The sequence below is a fragment of the Strix aluco genome, chromosome 7 (assembly GCF_031877795.1).
Source record: "Strix aluco isolate bStrAlu1 chromosome 7, bStrAlu1.hap1, whole genome shotgun sequence".
Lineage (NCBI taxonomy): Eukaryota > Metazoa > Chordata > Aves > Strigiformes > Strigidae > Strix > Strix aluco.
In genome coordinates this window covers 32604381-32627963 of record NC_133937.1, presented here as the reverse complement: position 1 = coordinate 32627963, position 23583 = coordinate 32604381, and the positions used below count along the sequence as shown (strand labels likewise).

The 23583-nt window shown below is 44.2% G+C and overlaps 3 protein-coding genes across 5 annotated transcripts in view; 2 read left to right on the top strand and 1 right to left on the bottom strand.

Annotated features, from left to right (window-relative positions):
• The window catches only part of FHIP2A (FHF complex subunit HOOK interacting protein 2A), a 36584-nt gene extending 32361 nt beyond the window's left edge, over positions 1-4223 (bottom strand). Inside the window, exon 1 of one of the 2 annotated variants that reach the window (XM_074831344.1) lies at positions 3981-4223. In XM_074831344.1, coding sequence (XP_074687445.1) covers positions 3981-4025 — 45 coding nt within the window. In that variant the 5' untranslated portion in view covers positions 4026-4223. The remainder of the gene's footprint in view (positions 1-3980) is intronic. The other variant, XM_074831345.1, reaches the window with a different exon arrangement.
• Positions 3968-7652, top strand: LOC141926105 (uncharacterized). 2 transcript variants are annotated; one of them, XM_074831346.1, is made up of 5 exons: positions 3968-4098; positions 4972-5073; positions 5476-5614; positions 6157-6240; positions 7445-7652. In XM_074831346.1, exons 1-3 carry the CDS (start codon positions 4003-4005, stop codon positions 5563-5565), a joined length of 288 nt encoding a protein of 95 aa, XP_074687447.1. In that variant the 5' UTR covers positions 3968-4002; the 3' UTR covers positions 5566-5614; positions 6157-6240; positions 7445-7652. The 2 variants fall into 2 exon arrangements, with proteins under 2 accessions (XP_074687447.1, XP_074687448.1); XM_074831347.1 differs by lacking the exon at positions 7445-7652 and adding an exon at positions 6926-7122.
• Positions 7653-18976: 11324 nt separating this feature from the next.
• Positions 18977-23583, top strand: part of ABLIM1 (actin binding LIM protein 1) — a 211403-nt gene continuing 206796 nt past the window's right edge. The window contains exon 1 of the mRNA XM_074831342.1: positions 18977-19061. Coding sequence (XP_074687443.1) covers positions 19049-19061 — 13 coding nt within the window. The 5' untranslated portion in view covers positions 18977-19048. The remainder of the gene's footprint in view (positions 19062-23583) is intronic.

Genomic DNA, 23583 nt, shown 5'->3' with positions numbered 1-23583 from the left:
AGGGGAAGTGCACACACACTCCCCTGACTGAAACAAGGAAAACTACAGCAGTCGCTCGATGTTTTTCTTCGATCTTACTACTTTATGAGTGTGAATATTTGCCCTGAGGGAAAATCTGAAAAAGGAGTAATGCCTGACGGTTTACTTTATTTCTTCAGATGACGAATGCACAGTTTATAATGGTCACTGCTTTCATATATAAAATTAAGACTGCACATGCTTGCAAGCCATGCATTAAATTTTGTCATCATAATTTGTTAATTGCAGCACAACGTTAAAACAATCAGTAATGTGAGGTCATTACATGAAATAAAGCGGGTTCAAGAAGAATAAATCTTGTTCTAAGCAGTTATGCAATTAATGATTTTGGAGCAGTACTTGTAGCAAGTGACTCAATTTCTTTCAAAGATCCATTTTGCCTCAAAACATGAACAGAAAAGAAGCTACTTAAAAGCATGTTAAGGTACCAGTGTAAGAGATACAGCAGAATAACAGGTTGGTAGAGAGGGGTCCCAAAAATGTGCAACAGACACCAAAATCTAAATTCACTCCCAGATACTAAGAGAGTGATACAAATAATCTTGTTTGACAGCAGATTGCAAAACAACCAAAATCATATTTTTCCTGCTCAAGGTACACAGCTCAAAAACATCCTTTTGAGTTGACTATTAAGATGAAACATCTCCTGAAAGCCCAAATCAAACACAAACAAAAGTCCTTTGAACACCAAGTGACCACTTTACAGACAAGCTATTTTGTCTATGGAAACATGAGTGAAGAGCACAAGATAGGAGAAAAAAAGTGCTGCTTTTTTATTGTACACTACAGTTTGTATGTTGCTGAGAACGCAGCTCTCCTAGAATATGTTTGGGGTAAAAGTATATAAAAAATGCATAGCAAAGAAAAAACATCTTGGGGACAAGCCACACATAAACTGTCACAGATTCATTAATATTAACACCATAAAGCAACAACATTTCTATTCTGCCCTGAAGTAAGGTAACAGAACAAAGACTGCAGTCCCCTCCACCATCCTCACCAACCCACACAACCCAGTTTAAGGATCCTCTATTGGAACAATACCACCATTGTGTTTGCTCATCTGGATGCTGCAGAGAAATCCAGAAAGGGCAAAAAAACCCTAAAATACTGGCAGGATTGACATATGATAAGAGGTGGCAAAAAATAGGATTCAGTTGTAACGAAAATCAGAAATATAATTTCACACACTTGGATAATTTAGGCAGAAAAGACTGAAAGTTTTGAGTTATTCAAGAAAAAGTCTTAATAAAAAGCAACTGGTCCCTTATGGTTTGCCTCATCACAGTTCTGTTATGAAGACAGTCAATTACAGTGAAAGGCAAATACTTCTATGTGTATTAGACTGTCGACCTTTGGAACACCTCGTCATAGTTCAGAGATGGCATATTGAGGGTAAGATAACAACGATTATCTAATAACACAGGAACTCTTTCTATTTAAATGCATCTCTCTAAGGTCGGCAGGCCAGCGGGCCCCGAAGCAGGACAGGAGCGTTATATAAGTGATGTGCAGGAGAAAGGACAGGGTAGAAGGGCTACCCGAACAATTCTGATTTAAAGTACTCCTACCAATGGAAGCTAAGCCTAGGTACTTCGAGTGTGTTTAACTGTCCAGCTCATCTGAAAACTGTACAGCTGCAATTGAATTCCTCTGAGAGTAGGCACACAAAACCTTTGAGAATTTATACCTTAGTTACCAGTTCCGTTGATGATATTCAGGGCTGAAACAGAGTCCACTTGAGGCTGCACAAGCTGTACTTGCTCCACAGCAGTAACAGCAAGTAAAAATGATGCTCCAAATTCTCTAGGTTCTGAAAACAGCAGGCAGCCTCAAGGTGGACTTCTCTAATATTTAGGATTTGCACCAGTTTTCATGTTCAGAATAGAAAAACTAAATAGCCCTCATACTTTCATTAAAGAGAGAACAAAACAACCATTTAAAGTCACATACAGCTCCAAAACTCATTAAAAGTTTCTATTTCTCAGCTCTGTCTTTGAATTAGTGGGTCAAACTTCCTAGATAAAGTAAGAAACATTCTTAATACCCTCTTGCTTTTGCAATTCTGTTTTATTTCTAGCATGTGGTGCTTGGTATTTGTCACAACCCTGTAGATGCAATTTAGTGCAGTATTTACTATTAGGAGATCCATCACAGTGGTGTTAGCAGAATGAAGCAATTCTAAAAGGGACAACATATAGCATGTTGTTTGATAGCAGTCACTTGCAAAATGTTATCAAACTGTTTCTGGGGTTTTTTTTGGGGGGGGGGTTAAATGAAAAAAGTTTTTCTAGTCCCTGCTATCTCTACTTTTCCCCTTTTCCATTAAACTCATTCATTGTTCCTAGTTTTTTATGGATCTCAAATAAATGCAGTTATTTTTGTTTATTTTTTGTACACATCAATAATGTAAACTTTCTTTTATGAATAACTTTTATTAGATATCCTGAATCAGTAGGCCTGAAAGAATGACTTCTCCTCCTCTCCTGAAGCTCTCAGTCATCCACTCTTATTCAAAACGTGGCAAAGCTCACCATAACAGGATTTCTTCAGTCAGGCAGCCACTAATTTCCTTTTCTCCTCTGGCCACAGAGAGTTTACAAATAAGTCATTTCATCACTATTTAAAACATTTCTTTCCAATTGCCACTCTGCCACTAAAGAAGCAAACTAGGAACCTGCAATTAATTAATACGTGCTTAACTGTAAAACCTGAATAGTCCTGCTAAAGCCTGCAGAACTACAGGCACATATGAAGTCAAGCATATGCTTCAGTATCTGCAGCATCGAGGCATACATAAATGCACAAAGGCTGTCCCTCACATGCAGGAGGATTTGGCATTCAGGCTCTCTTCTCAACCATTAGGATTTGGCGTGCAGGCTCTTTTTTCAACCATTTGAACCATTTTCCTTCAACACTTTCCACCTTCGCTTCCATGAGTATTTCACTTCCCGTTTTTAGCACCTAACCAAAGAAGCACCTCTTCAAACTCCGTCTGTGGGTGTCTTGGCTCACTGAGAAAGGTGCTGAAAGCCACACACGTTACTACCAGGACTCCACCTCACCGAAAAGCAAACAAAAATAAACCGTGTAGACAGTAAACAAGTCCTGATAAGCAGGCAGCTGAACGCGGCCTACAGAAATGGCAGCCTCAGAAATCGGCCTTGCTGCTTCCCTCCGCCCCGGGCGGCGAGGGGCACAGATGTGCGAGTCTCCGTGACAAAATCTAACTGAACATACACAACCCCGGGTGCCCTCGGCCTCCCTTCCCACCCTACCCAATTAAAAAGAAAACCAGGTATGAAAACGTCGGTTTGGAAGCGATAACATCACACAAAAGCACCGGAGATGGCGATTGTTGTCTGCTGGCCACGACAAGAGGAAAATCCTGAGGAGTTTCCCGAATTCACCTCCTTTCTTATTTGTTTCGCAGGAAGCAGCCGGCACCGGGCCGGGCAAGGGCTGCCCTCCCGCCCGGCGCAGGGCTCCGGGGCCTACCAGCGGTGACAGCCCGCAGGCTGCTCCCGCCGACCGAGGGGGTTGTGCCGGGGCCACCCGGGCCCGCCGCAGAGCCCCGGGCAGCAGCCGCTCCCCTCTCTCCCGGCATCTCCGGCTCTCGACAGCCCCGGCCGGCTGCGGCACTTCGCTCCCGCCCCGGGCACCGCGCAGGGCCGTGGCCCGCCCGGCCAGCTCGGCCTCCGCCTCCCTGCCCCGCGGCAGGGGCGAGCCGGGAGCGGCGGGGCCGCGGCTGCCGGCGGCTGTGCCGGTTCGGCGGGGCCAGTCGCCGCCAGCCCTGCCCCGAGGGGAGGCGACGGGGAAGGGGCGCCGCGCTTAGGGAGCGGGCCGAGCCCCCCCGCCGCTCCCCTCCGCGGGGCCCGCGCGGCGGCTAGGCCCGGCTCGCATCCCCGGCGCGGCGTGGCCGGGCCCGCCGGCGGCCTTACCGCCTCCACGGCGTGCTGCAGGATGGAGGTGAGCTTGGAGAACATCCTGTCCCGCGACTGGAGCAGCCGCTGCCGGGAGGACCGCGAGAGCTCCTCGATCCGCCGCCGCCGCTCCAGGGTGAGGGCTGCATGCGGGGGCCTGGCCGCGGGGATCGGGCGGGCGGGCGGCCGCCGGCTCTGCCTCTCGCTCCCCGGCGGACACCGTGGCACTGACACCGCCGGGCTGCGGCGCCGGCTGCCGAGGCTCCGGGTGTCCGCCCCGGCGCGGCCTGCAGGGGCCGCCACCCCCCGCACGCAGCCGCCGCGCCGCGGGGAGGCCCGGCCGGGCGGCCCGGCCCGGGGCCCGCGGGCCCGGGCAGCCGAGCGCGGCCTCCTCCTGCCCTCCCTTGGCCGGGCCCCTGGCACTGGCGATCGAACCGGGACGCGTGTGCCGGGCCTGCCCGGGGCAGGGACCCTGTGCCGGCCCCCAGGGTGCGGGCAGGTGGGACGCTGCCATAGCTGGGAGCGGGCAGCGAGCCCGGGGTGCCCCGGCCTGCCCCCTGCCCCTGGGGCAACGCCCGGGCAGGGAGGTGAGGGGGAAGGGGCAGCTGCCAGAGGCCCGCCATCAGCCCCCGGCAAAGGCCTCTGGGTCTACACGTGCTGCTCTGCTCCGTGAGGGCTGGGGGACCGCCGCCTCCGCCCGCGCCATGCTGGCAGGCTGGGTAAGGAGTAGCGCTGGGGTGGGTGGCCTGAGGCCCGGCTGGCTGGCTGCTGGGACAGCTGGGACCTGTCACCGTCTGTGAGGCCCTCGGGGAAACAATGAAATGCCATGAAGCAGCGTAAGGGTGATAAGCTCAGAAAGTCAGTGACATTCTTGTTGCTGCTGGGTGAGAGGCTGGTGGCATGGTCCGGGGTGACTGCGGTCCTGCTGGGGCTCGCAGTGTGCCGTAGCAGGAGAGGGCTTGTCGCTGTGTGCATGTTACCTGTTTCACTGCTCTTTTTTTCCCCCCAGAGCTTTGAAGGAGACAAAGGAGGCTTTATGTCACTTCCAAGCCGAATACTTCAGAGAAAAAGATCATCCCTGCCATTTTCCCATGCCACAGGAAAAGCAGAGGTAAGGTGGGGTGAGCAGAGGTTATAGATGTAGCGGTGTGATGTTTTGGGAAGAACTACAACTGGGTGCTGGGCAAATGGAAGTAGGGGAACAGTGTTGATTTGGCACTCGGGGAGTAGAGTGAACTGTTGGGAAGCTGACGGGCCACTATGGGAAAGGGAAGAGAACCTGTAGTACCAAACGGAGAAAAACCTTCTCATTGATTTTTGGAGATGAATGAACAACTTCCTCACATGCTAGCATAGCAGAGAGATATGAATCAAAAGACAGGACAAAACTATTTAACTACTGTGTTTTAAATTGTGTTATTTGGGAAGTCTGACTATGACTGTTGATCTTGTGATGAAGTATTACTAATGATTCTGCTGTACTGATTGTTGTTACTACCTCCATGCTTTGCAGGCGTGGAGAGCTACGGTCCAGGTACTGTATGGAAGTACATACTGGTTGTATATGGACACCTTTGCTGAAGTGGCTAAGGACCAGAGCTAGCTATTTCTTTCTCAAAATCCAGACATATCAAAGAACATAAATTTAAAAGGTAATTATGTGGGGTTTGGGGGTTTTTTTTGCATCTGCTTATTGTGGGTAATTGTAGATTTTCTATATGGGTAGTCATGTGATGAAATGTATGTACCATCTCTGTGTTTAGGTAATTATTAATTGGATGGATGCTGCATTTGGAAGGTGCCTATCTTCTATGATTTAACATTAAAAGTTCTGGTAGACTTTTAAAGTATGCTCCAGGAGGCAAACCCTTCTTCAGATGAATTTAAGTGGTGTCTGCTATAGTTTTGCAATACATCCAGATTATTAATAATTTATATGTATATTTTTATATGTAAATACTCATATTTATTTTTATATTGTAAGTGCAATTGAGGAGCTACATCCAGCCTGCTTATATGGTTTGTATTGCAGGTTTGTACTGCTTTCATTAAAAAAAGAAAAACAAATGACAGGTTGTAGGTTTGAATACAAACATGTTGTCAGCAAGCGGGCTGAGTAGTGGTACAGCTTTTCTGCCATCAATGTGAGGGTGTTTACCATGTTAATGGGGACCTTTCCATTCTCTCACCATAGATACCATTTTGGAGCCTGCATCGTTTCTGAAGAAAATGTGGATTTAAGGCACACATGCTTCATTAAGATGTCTAAGAGAACATGGTAATTTAAAATGTTCTTTGCAATCCATTTGTTTTTGCAAAAATGTCTTTTGGGTATGCCTGGGCCTTCCCATCTCTGAGCAGCAGAATGAATAAAGAAACAGTAAGGTATCATGAAGGTATAAAAGGAGACAGTTTTATAACAGTGAGAGTATTCCTAAGCATACCTTACAATTTATGAAATCGTAAGTCACTTCTTCACAGATGGCGAGGTAAAGCTTTTCTAACGCCTGAAGGCCTAACTATTCTAAGAGTGCCTGATGTATATAAAAACATTTTTTAAAAACCAGAGCATTTCATTGTGGTTGCAGTTCAGGTTTTGGTTGTAAAAGTGACTTCTTATTAGGACTTCTCAGTATGAAATGCCTTGCAGTAAAGGAAACAAAGAAAATATCACAATTACATGATTATCCCTAAACCTATTAAACAAACTGAGTCTCTGCAAATAACCCTGCATTTACTTACCAATATATTGAGCTTGAATTTGTAGCCACACTGCAGAATCCAGTCTGTGGTGCATATACGTGTTGCAAACTGTAGATGTGGAGGTTTTATGCTCTTCTAAAGTAGTCTCAAATTTATCAAGTATATGGAGGTATTTGTTACTGCTGGGAATATTAGATAAATGCTGGCAGACCAGTAGTAACGCAAATCACTGGAACTTAATGGAAAAATTATTTCACCAGTGTCAGTGCAAAAGGAACTGACCTCAGCTGAGGTTACATTCTGTTTGGATACTTCTTGTTCTCACTGGAGAGGATTCAATTGGAGATGACTCAGCTATGGACAGGCTACCAATGTCATGTCATATGCAACAGTACCTCTTCACCTGCTCGTGCTTGATGTTGTTTCCACTGAAATAAACACAAGTATTTCTACTTAATAGTCTTGAGAGAAGAGCTCTGCTGGTTTTGGGGTATTTTTTTTTTGGCAAGATCTTTTCTGGGGGGTGGCACACGCAGTGAGTGTTTTGCTTGAATGTGAGTTAAGACACTTGCTTGAAAGCAAGGCTATTTTAATTGATAGAGCTTTTGGGAACTCACTTTTTTCCTTCTTACAAATTAATGAAATTGTCTAGATTAAATCACTTTAAATGGAACAAAACAGTGAGATAATGTGCTAGCCTTTCTATCTGAAAACCTCTCTGCTACTTAGATTGATGGCACCAGGCCAGTCTCTAATGGATGTATTTTTCTACATTACAGAAGAACTTCCTGCAGTTTCGACTTTTGCTTCAGAGAGGTTGAGGATTTGGAAGGTACATTTTTGTACCCCTGAATGAAAACATGCTAGTAGAGCTATGCATAATATCTGTTTGTATTCTGCACAGAAATTTATCGTGTTTATAACTACCAGATTGACATCTATGTTTACAGTGACGACTTGAATGAAATAAAGAATGAAGTGTTAGCAGCTCAGCATGATCTCTGCTTTTGAGGAGGGCTAAACAGATGTTTGAAATCATCTTCATACCTTTCTGATTCTGGGCTTTATTATAGAAAGCAAACATTCTGTGCAGTGGATACCAAACAGTGTACAGTGGGATTGAAGTCCAAACTATGCTTCTCCCAGGTTTCATCAGTGTCCTGTATGTAGTACCATACGTGCTTCCGTTTGCTGTCATTTTCTATCATGAATTTTCTGGCTGTCTGTGCCCTCAGCTGCGTGCAACACCTCCCTCCTTGCTGATTCACTAGTAGCACCATGTCAAGAGCTCATGCAGTATTTCTTTAAATCCCATTTTCAGGCATTTTGTGGTCTGTGCATCCTGCTCCACATCTGCACATCTACTCCATCTGTAGAGACATTCATTTGTCTTCTGATGGGTTACAAATTTCCTAGTCATTAATGTATTGTCTAATTGGTTACCTGTCACATCTGCAAGTGTCTTTTTACACCATCACTTATTGCTACTGTGGAAGACACAACATTGGGCTGGAAGGACAAATATGCATGCCCGGTAGGCTGTTTCTTATGTTAGTACTTCAGTTACACTCTCTGTACTACCCTGCTTTAGCTTATATAATGGGTTGTGAAGGAGACCACAAGGAAGTCAGAAGTACATGTTGTCAGTGAAATGAGACATTTATTTTCCAAACACATTATCTTTTCCTCAAATGTTTCTATGCCGCTGGAAGCGTTATAATCCAGCCATTCCTCTATAAGTGAATATATGAATGTTCTGCCATACAGGATCTGCAAGTGTTAGCATATAATAAATTATTGAAACCAGATAAAATACTCTCAAATATGATCAGTTAGACCTTAGCCAATTTCACTGCAGTCTGCAGGTTAGCAAGGACCACAAGTTTACTTGTTCTTGTAGTGGAAGCTGAAGCAAAGAGGTTAAGGATAAACTTTTGGGTTTATGCTATATCACAACTGTAATGACTGAGTCTGAATGTGGTATAAATAGACATAAAACGATTTTGCCCCAAAATACTGCAGAAAAAATAATTGAGTGGTCAGCTGTTATAAATAGGTTCCCTCAATCATTCATCTGTGTACTTGAAAAGAGGGAAGTCTAGCGACCAGAATCTGCGTGTATTTCTGGGGAGAATTTAGGTGCTTATCCTTGACCCTACTAGGAGATGTCTGAGTAATTTTCAGTTCAGCTCTTGCATTGGTTGTTTTCTAATGCATAATAAGATTTCATTGTTACTTACATCTTTGGATTTAGGGCTATAATCTGTTCATCCCTAAAATGTCATCACATAATCTGTTTAATCATAAGCAGAAGCTGATCTTGATAGTCAATATGAGTTATGCAAAGTAGTTCAGGCACTCTACTACTATGCAAGTATAAAAACTTTCAGCAGATCTTCACATTAGTCCACAATAAAAGTAGGATTTTATCGAAATTTCAATTCAGATATCTTTGTCCTGAGGCATAATTGAAGTCTTTCATGGAGCCTGATATTAAATTTTGGCATTGTAAAATGCCTTAATTTTGAAATGCCTGAAATATTTATGATGCAAGGTACTCAGTAGTGGCTTCATGATTAATTTTAAATTATTGATAGCACATTTACCTAGAAAGGTCCAAATACTATTGTCACAACGCTCTCCAGTGTTCACTATCCATAGAGTTATGTGACAAAAGTCCAGTGATGTTCTTCAATGTTTTGTTACACTGGGAAGGTGGTCAGCAACTCCTGAGTTCTGTTCATGGCTTCTTGGCAGGAACCTGCTCTCACCAGGAGAGGGCACAGATGGCCTGGTTTCATCAGTAGGACACAAGCAGCAAGATTCAGAGAGAATCCCTCATAGCTGTTTTTGGGGAAAAAAATAACCCTATGTATCCTGTGTAGAATGAGTTAGTATACCAACTAGTAATGTTACCTCTGGGCTTAACTGCTGCCTGTTACTTGGCTTGTAAAAGCTTTGGTTGCCACACATGACAGCCCATCATCATAGCAGTTCACTTGTCCCATTTGGTTCTCAAATGATGTTATTTGAAGCTACAGGACTGGTTTGAGTTTATGAAGATACTGACTTATCCCCGTGGTTATCACATCCCACATGATATTTGCATCTCTGCAACAACTAAACCCCAGTCAATTTAGGAAGGGTCTTGTATTCAAAGACTGGACCTTCTTGACAACTGACTGAATTCTTGTGAGGTTCCTAAAGAGGTGAGAGCGACCATGTATATCACCATTGCATTATTTTAGGTGAGGGTAGAGGGAGCCAATCTTTCAGTTAGAATTTCATGCTCAGAAGCTGTACTCTGAGCCAAACTGCATTTCCAGAAAAAGCATGTACGACTTGATCCTTTGTAATTCTGAGTCATCAGCCCTGTAGGAACGAGTGTCTGCACTTGGATGAAGCCTTTAAGGAACTGAACTGGAGGCATTACTGACAACAAGCAAAGAAAATGAAGTCTGTAGTAGACCCAGGGTCATCCAGAAATGTTTCTGTTGCTCATGCCTGTTCTTCTGCCTCAGGCTGCTTTGGACTAGTTTGACATTCAGTCCTCATGTTGTGAAATGCTGAAGTAAGCAGACCTGTGTTTGTAATATGCCTAATATAATGGAACCTGCTCCTGATTAAATCTTGGAGTGGTGCTGTAATGCACTGTCCTTGATTCCTGCCTGGCAGCTTATGTGCCAAGTGAAGTATTTCCATCCGTTTAGTTTCTCTGGTTTTATGTTCAGAAGCTGTTATCCCCCACTCTCTGGGTCTCCCAGGGATTCCCAGGTGGTGTCATATTGAGCTGTTATTGTACCTGGAGTTCCTGACTGCTGCATCAGACGGGCACTCTGCATTTCCTTCTTCCTCTCCAGCAGTAACAACCAGGCAACAGAAAGCTGATTGTTATATTTGGCATTACATGTACAGCATACGTCGAAATGCTGTGTTCAGACACAGAAATCTTGTACTAGCATTAATCAATTTCCATGAGCTGCTGCAAAACCATTCATCCCAGTGTTAGATGATAGCCCGCAGAGGGCAGCCTGGCCTCGTGTTTTACTCCAGCAATGTGCTCAAACTGGAGAATTCAGTCATCTGCTGGCATCTCTATCTATACATTCCACAGCAGTCTCTATCTGACTTGCTGGGGAATAAACAATTGAATGTTGTGCAGAATTAGTATCAGCCCTAAACTCAAACAGATTCAAAAGTGGACCAAAAAAAAAAAAAAAAAAGTGTGACTAAATGAAACCTTCTGTTTGTTGGGGTGTTTTTTAAAACTTATGGAAAGAAAAAAATTGCATGAGAAAACTCAGCTAGACCTGAGCTTTAAATATCTCACATGTACAACAGATAAGTTTGCTGGTAGATGTCAATAGGCAAGAGAAAGAAAACAGCTAGACTATGTGTACCTGAATGTACTGGGCAAGACTAACTGGAGAGGAAAAGTGTTTTTTTCCAAATCCCTTCAGGAATCTTTCAAGATTCGAGTTGCTGTTACCATGACTGTAGATTGTGCATTTGGCTGGTTGGCCCATGTTCTTTCCCAAGTGTGTCCTGAGTGCTTGTGAAACAGCCATCACAATTTCCAGGAGATTTTGTCTAAGAAGATGTGTCTACACGCAGTTGTGTGCCTTAGCTGTAAAAGACCAGTGCCAGGTTCAGGACTAGGAGTTGCTATCTTGACAGTATGACAAGGGACAAGCCATTCAGTTCCTGAAAAAGAGACAGTGCTTTGTGTCTTTCAAGTCAAATTGTGTCCACCAGCTAATTAAGGAATGATCTTGATATGCTCTGAAGGGAGGCCTGTCTACTTCTATACTTCTCAGCCAGAGGGCCCTGCAATACAGTGTTCAGAATAGAAAATGCATATAAAGAAAACAGCATTTGAGAAATTAAGACAGACTCAGCAATGTGTGAATTTCAGGGGTACGGGAAGAAACTTAAGTATCTCTTATGAGCAGATGTCAAATTACTCAATGATGTACTTTCACATTGATTTAGATAATGACTTTCTTTGGCCCCAGACTTTCTACCCTGCATAAGCATGGCTGTTCGCAGCATAATTTATATGCTTCTCAAGAGTTTGGCTCATTGTAATTGCAACTACAGGTGAATTTTTGCTTCTGATTCCTAAAACCCTCTCCGTGTATAGGCATACTGAGAGATTTTGACTCTGGTTTATTCAGAATATTCTTTGCTATTCTTGCCATGTTATTCATAAACATCTTTGCTAATGTGAACTTTGACGAAGGAAGTATGTCATCTTTTACATTGATAGCATGATGTAAAAGTTACTCTATGTAAAAATGCTTGCACATTTAACCAACTCTGATTGCATAATTTAATTCAGTTTGGCCACAGCAAATTCTTTAAGGTAAAGGGTAAGGTAGGGCACACTGAGATAATACCCTTAATTGATGCAGATCTAAAAACTCTTAATTTATAATTAACAGCAAAGGCAGTTTATGGGACTGTCTCTATATCTCCTGAAGGCATGGACTGAATACAGTTAGAACAAAATATGATTTAGGAGTCAAGATTCATAGAATCATAGAATAGTTTGGGTTGGAAGGGACCTTTAAAGATCATCCAGTCCAACCCCCCCTGCAATGAGCAGGGACATCTTCAACTAGATCAGGTTGCTCAGAGCCCCGTCCAGCCTGACCTTGAATGTTTTCAGGGATGGGGCATCTACCACCTCTCTGGGCAAACTGTTCCAGTGTTTCACCACCCTCATTGTAAAAAATTTCTTATTTATATGTAGTCTAAATCTATCCTCTTTTAGTTTAAAACCATTGCCCCTTGTCCTATTGCAACACGCCCTGCTAAAATGTTTGTCCCCATCTTTCTTATAAGCCCCCTTCAATTACTGAAAAGCTGCAGTAGGGTCTCCCTGGAGCTTCCTCTTCTCCAGGCTGAATAACCCCAACTTTCTCAGCCTGTCCTCATAGGAGAGGTGTTCCGTTCCTCTGATCGTTCTTGTGGCCTCCTCTGGACCCGCTCCAACAGGTCCATGTCTTTCCTGTGCTGAGGATTCAGAACTGGACACAGGTGGGGTCTCACCAGAGTGGAGTCTAGGGGCAGAATCCCCTCCTTCGACCTCCTGGACATGCTTCTTTTGATGCAGCCCAGGATACAGTTGGCCTTCTGGGCTGTGAGTGCACATTGTCGGCTCATGTCCAGCTTTTCATCCACCAGTACCTCCAAGTCCTTCTCAGCAGGGCTGCTCTAAATCCCTTCATCCCCCAGCCTGTATTGATACCAGGGGTTACCCCGACCCAGGTGCAGGACCCTACACCTGCCCTTGTTGAACCTCATGAGGTTCACATGGTCCCAGATGAACCAAGCTGAGTGGTGTGGTTGACGCCTGAGGGACGGGATGGCATTCAGAGGGATCCTGACAAGCTTGATTCATCTGTGAACTTGTCTCTGTCACTGATGAAGGTATTAAACAGTACTGGTCCCAGTACAGACCCCTGAGGGACACCACCTGTCACCTATCTCCATCTAGACATTGAGCTGTTGACTGCTAGCCTCGGGATGTGACCATTCAACTAGTTCCTCATCCACTGATCAGTCCACCCATCAAATCTCCTATCTCTCCAGTTTAGAGAGAAGGATGCTGTGGGGGACTGTGACAAAGACCTTACAGAAGTCCAGATAGATGACATCCATAGCTCTTCCCTTGCCCACTGATGTAGTCACTCCATCACAGAAGGCCATAGAAGGTCGGACAAGCAGGACTTGCCCATGGTGAAGCCATTCTGGCTGTCTTGAATCACCTCCCTGTCCTCCATGTGCCTTAGCATAGCTTTTAGGAGGATCTGTTCCATGATCTTCCCAGGCACAGAGGTAAGGCTGACAGGTCAGTGGTTTCCAGGGTCCTCCTTTCTACCCTTTTTTAAAAAGGGTGCAATGTTTCCCTTTTTCCACTTCACCTGACTGTCGTGACTTTTCAAATATCATGGAGAGTGGCTTGGCAACTACATCAGCCAATTTCCTCAGGACTCTGGGATGCATCGTCAGGTCCCATAGACTTATGTATTCACAGCTCTTATTCATGGTACATACTTCATATGTGAGCCCGTGAGAACCAGATGCAAAACCTGATTAAGTTTCTGACTCTGAGCTCTTTGTTGGGACCTTCCTGATAAGGATACACACATAAAGGTGATGCTGAAGTTCTTCAGCAGTAAATGCTGGCCAACATTTAGTTGATCTTTCCAAACCTGACTCAGAAACGAATTTGTCATTTTGGCCCTTGTATCCTAAGTTCCTACAGGTACGTTAGCCATTTTGATGCAAGTGCAATATAGACTAGATATTAACAGGCTTATTTGGGGGCTTTTCCTTAGCTGCCAGAATTGCCAATATTTCTTGGTTATATAAAACCTACAGCATTTATGTGATCTTATATAATTCATGTAAAAAATTTTGAGTTCTTGAGTTTGACTTAGGATAACATAGGTTCAGTATTACATTTTTTGCCTTAAAAGTGCATATACCACAGACAATATGGAGGGTTGAATAACATGCAGAGTATTAAGAAAACTGGTTCTATGCAATGAAAAAAGTAAGGAAGATGACTGGGATTTGTCTCACTCAGGGGAACTTTCTAACTTTTTTGATTTTTTCCTTTATTTTTTTTTGTTTGAAGGTTAAGTCTCTTTATATATGTATATGTGGGATATTTTGGGAAAAAAACCTTCAGTAAAGCATTTCTATTAATATTTGCTGTGAATAATTTGGAGCTCAGTTGTCCTTTGAAAGATATAAATGCGAACTTTTCTCTAAGGAGATTAGTGGGAGCTGCCCTTGAAGCTCACTGAAATCAGTGAAAGACCGTGTATTTATGTGAATATGCTGTCCATTACTGACTAATTGCAGATTCTAGTAAGAGTCTTATATTGAAAGTAAGAGAGCTGTCTTGCTTTCATGTCATTCATGTCACAGAGAACTATTTATTGTGAGCTTATTAAAATTCTGATTAAATCATAAGACTTAGTAATGCTGTAGATTTTGTTCCTTTCTATTATGACTGCTATAGATCTGATTTCCCTAAGAAAGGAGCTAGTGGAGTTATGGTGGAACAAGTGGTAAAAACTTGTAGAAAAATCCTGTAGTTTCCATCATTCTTCAGCATCCCAATATCAGTTCAGTGAAATAAATTAAATAGATTATTCAGGCCAGTCCTGGCCATCCTTGCCGTTTGCCTCACCCACAGAAGTTGTTCTTTGAAGTCTATTTCTGTAAGAATTTGTCTTTTGTTCAAAAAAAACCCCTGTAACTTTTGTAACAATGATCTGATTTCAGGAGGAAACATACTGTGTTGTGCAAAGATGGGTATGTTCCGATTGATGAGTTATCTGCATCAGACAAAGATGTAATGCTGACTTCTACCTGCTTTTTCATTTGTGCTAAGTCACTCTCCCCTGATTTTCATGAAAAAAAAAGGATTTACATACAACTGATGGGATCTTAATTATTTTTAAAACTACTGTCCTACTTTTGTGTGTGACAAACTGGTTCAAAAGTGATGAGGGACAAACAATGACATTATAAACCTAATTTTCTCAAGAATCGATGCTAAAAATATCAATAGTTTATTTCTTCTTTTTGAAGGGGTGGAGAGAGGGTAGGGAGAAGGGCAGAGACTGTAGGGGTTAGTACCAACAACATGTTGGAAGGTCAAAGCACAAAACTTGCAGTGACGTATTACACAGATACAGCATATTACAAAGATGGTACGGTGTCTGCTGTTAGGTGTCTGAGTCTTGGTCCAAAAGCTGCTGAGCAAAGGGAGAGATTCTCATCCATGTTGCTGTGCAGATCGTTCGTGGGGCAATGTATTGGCTCTAAGAGTTCAGTAATAATTAATGTTTTCACATTTCAAATTTATGGGTTAGCTGGACATTATCATTCTTCTAAGAGTTTTGTTTGTCTAAAACCAGTTTACTTAATGGAAGGAAAACTGAATTTTCTTTTATATATTCACACAGTGGCTAAGTGACAGCAAGGTATGCTGCACAGAGAATACAGTCCAATATTTAGGATACTTTTCTTCAAAGATGCAGGTTGTATTCTTTGCTCTGACATAGATTTTCTCTGTGACCTCAGACAACATACTTAGCTCCTCAAGGGCATTTAGGCACCTGAAAATACCAATGGGGGATTCGAAAACACCTATTGTTTGGTAAATATATAAAAATGTTTGGGCATCTAAAAAATCCCAAGGTACCTGCTTGCATCTCTTAAAGCCCAAATACCTGTAAGAAATGTTGACCTTAGTGGTTCTTTTTATACTGTCTAACTTGAGTTAGAAGCCTAGGCTGTCTGTACAGTCAATAGGAGAATGTAGGAGGTAGGATCCTGCTTCCCAGCTGACTAATTCAGAAGCCTCAGGTAGATGCCTAAAATAAAACTATGTCAATCACTGCTCCTTAATGGACTTCTAAAGTAGTCAGGAAATGGCTCAATCAATCAAACAGTTCAACAGTTTGCTGCTGCTCAAAAGGATCATCTCTTTTCCCTCTAATGGTCCCTCCTCACCCCTTCCTGGCTGTTCAGTTCTGCACTCGCCTTCTGTCAGCTCCAGTGTTTATCTGAGCCTTTGGTTTCTTACCTGGCAGAAAACGAAGCCAATGCAAGAAAGTGAGCAATTCTTTGCTAATTAATGAGCTAAAGTAGTTCCTTGAGGATCAAACCAGTGGTGATGGTGCTACAGTGAGGTACACAGGAGCAGATGGGTTGGAGTAAGAGCAGAGGGAGCGCGTGGCAGAGTCTGTGACTGCCCCTTGCAGAAGCAGCAGTGAACTCTTGGCTTGGCTTGTCCATCTTCTCTGACTCAACATCTCTTATCTAAGTATCCAAGGTCTTCATCTGTGAACTAGTAATAATGGTGTCTCACTTCTCTGTACTTCCTTTTCCACCCTCTTCAGCTTCCTTCCATATTCTCTAGATATTGGCAGGATCTGAGAGAGCAACTACAGGACCTGATTCAGCTGCACACATGCAGGTTGCCTGACTGGTACTTGTGGCTACTGAAGACGTGCCCTCCAGAACTGGTGACTGTTGAGTTTCCGCTGCAGCTTTTCTCCTTCATTTTAATTTCTCTTCTTAAGTGCTAATTGCTACAAAACTTGTAGGGATGTAGAACTCTTTCTGAATTATACATTTTAGTCAACTTGAATTGAAATTCTCCATATCCAAATCTGAAAATTCTTCAAGGGGACTTGATGGACAGACAAGAAAATAAAACTCAGTCAGCCTCAATTCCTCTGGAAACCCAACTAAAGAGCTCTCGTTAATGAAAAAGTACTGTATCTGATCCATTTTAGCATTCTCTGACCAACATGTCTGTTGAACTTCTCTGCCTTAGAGACTTTACATGGTGAATGGAATAAACTCCTTGTGTTCTATAGAAACCCAAGTTACAAATGCCTTTCCCTTCCTATTTCCTAGCAGTATAAAGAAAGGAAGTTCTTCATTAAGAAGCTTATTTCTGTGTGTTCCTGAACCTTCTTTTTAATGCCATCTATTAAGTATCACACAGGAGAACCCCTGATAGTGCTAGTCAGAAACTCACTGAAGGAAGTGCGTAGGAAATTACTCAATTAAAAATACAAAATGTTGTCATACTACATTGACTGAGGAAAACCTTGGCTCTTTTGGACAAGAAGGAACACTTGAGTTGTTTGCAAGTGGAAAATTCTACTCATTTCAGAAAAGACAAGGAAAGGAACTGTTTTTCAAGTGCATGTCAGATCACCAACTCAGGGTAATGCCATAGGAGTTTGGAAGGAGAACAACAACTTGAGATTTATTTCATTCCTGCTGCAGGATTCAGAAACATTTGCAATGGGCAAGAAAACAGAATGACACAAGGAGTGTGGTTGAACTGAAGTGTGGGGGACACTGGGGTAATCCACAGCAAACAGTGCTGGATATGACTAAAAGTCATTGCTGTGTGTGAGCATGAACACAAATTCAGACAAACTGATGTGCCGATTCATTTTTTTGTGCGTATATCACCCAAAGAGAAAGCATGTGTGCTCCATTCTGCTGCTGCTTCCATGCTTTCTCACACATCTGCACTCCCTGCTCCGCTGTCATGATGGGGAAGGTGAGCAGCGTGGAAGTGCTGCCAGGGGGTTGGTCTGATGGAGCAGGTACTCTGCCTGGGCTGCACATCCAAACGGCCGCGGGAGCGTGTGATACATCTGTTACTAGCATCCGTTTCAGCTCTGCGGACACGCTGTGATGAAATCTTCACCACCTCTCTTAGATACAAAGATTTTGCTAATTGGCTTTTTTGATGGAAGAATCGTGTAGGCTTCTTGCTAGTATGAACATGTATATAGTGGATGGTAGAGCAGAGTGGAGGAGTGTGATTCAGTCTCTCCTGTCATTTAGTTTGCATGCTGGCTGCTCGCTGAACATCACAGATTGCGCTTTCTGTTTCTTAGTTCATAGTTGCCCATTCTGAAATTGGTAAGAGCCTGCTCTAATGTTTTAGTTTCACTATTCTGATGTGGTCTTCTAACCTGTTATTCTTGACAAACGAGATTGTTGTTTTGCTTAGCTCTTGCCAGCATCTACTAAACTGGTGGCACAGGGGGGTTCTTTTTAGCGTGGCTTGGGAGTATTTGGCTTGATTAGACCGGAGGGTAGGCTGCCGTGGGGAGGGGTGTCCACTAGATCCTCTTCTTCGGTGCTTTGCCGTTGGTTGCTTGCTGCTTTTGTTAAGGTGCCAGGAGACAGCTGAGTGCTCTCTTCTGTATGTTAATGCCAAAATTGTTTCGCAGACAACACTGCTGTCATTTTTCCGTTTATATCCTCTTTACGTACAGACATGCAGGTGTATAGCTGCTGTGCTCGGTTGCTGTCCGGTGGGTGAATTTCAAGTTGTGCCACAGACTTCAGCGTCAGGTCCTACACCAGCTGCTCGGCTGTCGCGCTGCCGCTGACGGTGGCAGCCCCCCCCTCCTCTACCCACCCACCCAGGAGCGGGGCAGCCTCTGGGACACCCCCCCCGCCCCGCGCTCACCCGGCGCGGGACACCTCCCCATGCCCCCCCCGCCCCGCCGCCGCTCAGTCCCGCCTCACGGCAGCCGCGGCCCCTCCGCCGGCCCTGCCCCCGCCGCGACAGGCCGCTCCGCGGCGGCCCCCACCCGCACCCACCCGCGGGCTCACAGTCACGCACACGCACCGCAGGGCGGGCCCCGGCGCCGCCCCGCACCGCGGCGGGCAGGGAGGGAGCGCGGCGGCGGCGCGGACCCGCCCGGCCCGGCCCGGCGCCCCCGCCCCCCCCCCCCCCCCCGCCCCGCCACCCCGCATCGGCCGCCGCCGCGGAGCCGCCGCCGCAGCCCCGCGGCTCCTCGCCCGCCTGAGCCATGTCTGCCAGAGGTGGGTCCCTGCCGCGCCGCGCCGGGGCAGCCGCCGGGCTCCGCGCTCCTGCCAGCGGCTCGGGCGCGGGCGGAGGAGCCGCGCTTGACCTTGCGCGCCTTGCCCGGGCTGCGGGTGCCCCGCTCGCCGCGCTTGGGCGGAGGTTGCGCCCGCGATTTAGGAGAAGGGCGAGACGAGGAGATTCCCACCACCACCCCACCACCCCCCCGCCTTTTCCCTCTCCCAGCCGTCGCCTGCCCGGTACCATTTTGCAGCGCGGCCGCGGAAGGGGCCCCCGGGGCGGGCTGCAGCGGGGCTGTGGCGCCGCAGAGCATCCTCCGGGGAGCGGCACCCCCGCACCTGCCGGGTGACCCCGCTTCGCCTTTCCCCAGCGCCCGGGGGGCGGGGGGGGGAGCAGGGAGGTGCGGCGGTTCGGTGCGTTTTAAATGATGACGGGAGTGTGTGTGTGTGTGTGTGTGTGCAGAGAAAGGAATATGGGGCGGGGGGGGGGGTTAGGGTCGGAACTCGGTGGTTATTACTGCTTAGGAAATACTGACTGGTTGGTACTGGTGTCTGCTGGGCGCTAGTGAGGCATCGGGCTGGGTCTGCCGTTTGTAAAGGGAGTGCTGCTGTTAGGGTGTGGTGGGCAATCCAACCCTCAGATTATACCTCTGGCGGACATTTGCATCCGGCCTGAAATTAACATTTTGAAGTTTTACTCTAAATTTGCATCTGTTTTAATAATGGCCTAAACTTGAATAGCCTTTGTCCTTTGCATGTGTTCGTGCTTAGGCTCTGACTGCGTGTTTGGTAATTCGGGGCTGGAGATGAACAGATCAGCCTCATTGACTGCAGATCCTGTCTTGTCCCAAACTTCTGCTTCCAATGATGCAGGTGTGACCCAAAGACTGCTGCTTTAGGGGTTTTTTTTTTATATAGTTAGTACCAATTAAAAGACTGGAGACATAAAGTTAAGCATTTTCTGAACGTTGTCATAACAAAGCAGAAATACTTGTAAGCATCTCCTGAAGAGAGAAAATTATCTGCACAATGATGACAAGTAAAAATACTCCCCAGTTAGCTCTAAAATGAAAAAGTACTCTGTCAGAATTATGTATTACAAATTAACAAACCCCTGGATACAGGGATACGTTTTATTTGTTCATCCCTTTATTCCTCTGCATCTTCATCTATTAAATACTGCTCAGCATGGACCAGCTCTTTCATTTGCTTGGATTCCTGTTGACATCCAAATGAGCTTCATGGACATGGAAGGTGTCGTGTAACTGCTGAAAGGTTGTCAGCATTTTGTGGTTAGGACCATATTCTTTAAGCATCACACCCATTTTAGATATAAATAATAAATGGTGTTAGAGCAGCATAATTCTTCGTGGCACAGTAGAATTGTTGCTTTAGGAAGAAATGGACCATAGCGGTCTCCAAAGAGTCCATTTCTGGAAGAACATTATATTAGCATCAGTGCTATGCTAAAGCTGCATTAGTACTTGTGGGGAAAACCCAGCAAATCTTTATAACAAGAATTAGATTTGTTGTCTTCAAAGGGGTACCTGGATTTGAGGAAGCACAGAAAAACTTTGCAATTTCAAGTCTGCAGATGACTCCCCAAAACTGAATCATACATAATGGGAAGCCAGAGAGCATTTCTGCTGGCCATATTCCCTTTTCCTCCCCCTGCCATCCCTTTTTTCTATTCATCTGCACAACACGTGATGTTTGATGCCTGCTTGGTTCTGCTGGAGAGCTGCCTGGAGAAGAAGGGTGAATCCTTTCTCAGTCTCTCCCGTGACATCTAGTTTTTTTCAGGGTAATTAATTGGAGAGAGGGAGAGAGTCCACAGGACTTTAGGGAAGTAGTGAGTAAGATTCATAAAAGAGATTAAGATATTAATTTCTATCATTATTTGCTTTTCAGTTTTAACAAATGGACTTGTTCAGAAAACATTGTGTCTGCGCAAGTACAGTTATTCCTTACTGACCAACAGCTATTTGTGTGTAAAGCAGTACAGACCATTGTTATTATTTACCATTTTAAACACTACTGCTGTTAAAATCTTACATATGAACTTACTTTTACACACTTATGTGGTATGATGGACCCTAATGAGGTTATTGATGAGAATGTAACTTGAATAAGAAGTGAGTCTTTAAGGGATTAGGGCTTTGTTCAAGCATCGGATAGGGACCCTTTGCTTCATAAAGGCAGATTACCTCATGCGTATGCAGTCTCATTAAAACCACTGTATCGTTAGGGTCTGCATGCTCAGCGAATATTGATTGTTAATATTTTATGTTGTGTTACCTGTCCAAAAGGTGATCATTATTATTCTGAATGCATCAGACACTTGGAGCTGTCTGCTTGTTGCTTATATAGCAAGAATAACAAGAATAGCAAAAGAGTTAAACATTCACCTGTGCCATTTTTATTACTAAACAGCAGAAGATATTCAAGGGGTAATAAAAACCATCACAATATTATCAGTGTTCAGTCTGTGCAGCTCTCTATTCATCTCTTTTGCTCCAGGAGGCAGCATGGTCTAGTGAACTGACTGCAACAGATGACAGAAGAAACTCCTGAAATCCAGCGGTACCTCTGTACTTTTGGACCGTTCCTTTTAACTCTTCTGCTCTAATTCCCTGTTGTTATTTAACCAAAACTACCCATATAGCCAATGACATTAATGACAGATTGTAAGTCAATACATAAAACGTAACTATTAACACACATTCATGTAATTTTGGCTTAAATGGAGCTCCGGATGAAGAGTTTTATGCTTCCCGGCTTGAAAATAATGGTAGCTAACTGTTTCAGAGGGAGGACTAATGGCTCGCCTGTACTTTAAGACGAATTTTCTGAAATTTTCCATTACTTTCTTCCACCCTTCACAGACTAGGTTGTTGCAGTCCTTCACACTTGTCCCTCACCTCTCGCTGTTACGAAACTTTAAGGTCTCTAACATTCTTTTGCCACTTTCCTCATAGAACAGCTCTAGCAGATGTTTTGACCAAAAGCCAGATGAAGCAGCAGACACGTGTATTCCCAGAAGGTTGAGCAAATAATCATTTTGGATATCTGGTGATTGAACTGGGAGCTGAAATGGACTTTGAAAATCCGTTTTCACTTCCCTGTCAAGTTGGAGTCCTTCCCAGGGCGCTCTCATGACCTGTTCTGCAGCCTGTTGGGATCAGTGGAGAGCTGCAGTTGACGTCAGTTGGGCTTTTCAATTCTGCAGTTTGGAAAAGGCTTCATATTCTACTTTCAGCTGTTGTTAAGTAGTTGTTATTAGGACTCATACATGACTGAATTTGGGTGTTGGAGTGAGCCTTATAGATTGTTGCTTACCTAAGGGCTTGTTTTCAAAGAGCTGTAAATTCTCTGGATGAAAGACATTTTTCTAAAGCCAAGTATAACTGTGACCTACTTGTGCATGTTATCTCAAACTGCTTAAAAACTGTCAAAACTACTTGTTATCATGAAGTTCTAAGTTAATGGAAAAATGGCTATTTTTAACTATTATAATCTTCAGTTATGCTAGAGCAAACAGGCACAAATGGTAGTGTTTGGTATGGTCAAATACGAAGATCTTTGCTAATTTTTTTTTTTCTAAATGTTGAAAGAATTAGCATGAGCTGTATTTAGTCCAGTAGGCAACTTCTTCAGGAAAACAAAGGCATGTGAAATAGGAGGTTTATAAACAGTGGCGTCTTTTTAGCCTTTTTTGTGCTGTAACAAAAATCACTGGATTTTGACAGAAGCCAGTGTTAAAGAAATATTATTGCTGTCTAATATTAGCAGGTTGTACTGTGCCACTCTGATGCTGCAAGTGTGGGTGTTGTAGAGAAGGTAATTCCATTTTTTAGCCTACTCAGTAGTCAGAGTAGTAGAGTTGTGAGGCTTAAGAATTTATTTTATAGTACAATCCTTCTCTTTTCGTATTTGATTTTCTAACAAATGTAGATCGAACACTTCTCATTTCAGACAAGTAAATCGTAACACTGGTGTGAGGGAGGTTTTGTCCTCATCTTACAGGTGAGAAGAGAACTGAAATTATTTTTTTCTTTTCCCTGAGTCTCAGAGCCAGGTCAGAACAGGAGAATTTCTGGCTTCTGGGCCTCTTCTCAGGTTCCTCATTTGTTCTTACACAAGTTGATATTCTAACAGAAGGTGACAAACTTCAGCTCATTATGTTTTGCTCTGGTAACAGTTCAGTTTCTTCATCCGCACTGTGCGCATCACTTGATGGATCTGCCTCACAGTTGTGAACTTTTCTGTGAGGAAATCACGGATTTTTCAATGGGAAATTTACCTACTAAATCTTAAGCTCCTACATATTCCACCAATAACCTTTATTTTTCTTTTCCAAATTTTCTTGTCCTCCTCAGATAGCTGTAGACATGGCTGCTCTTGCTGGCAGCAATGGGTTTGGTTGAGGTCTGTGCTGACTGGTTTAAAAACTAGCTGCTGGTTGCTTCTGGTCAACATTTTATCATGGTCTGTGATTTTCACAGTAATATTGCTCATATCT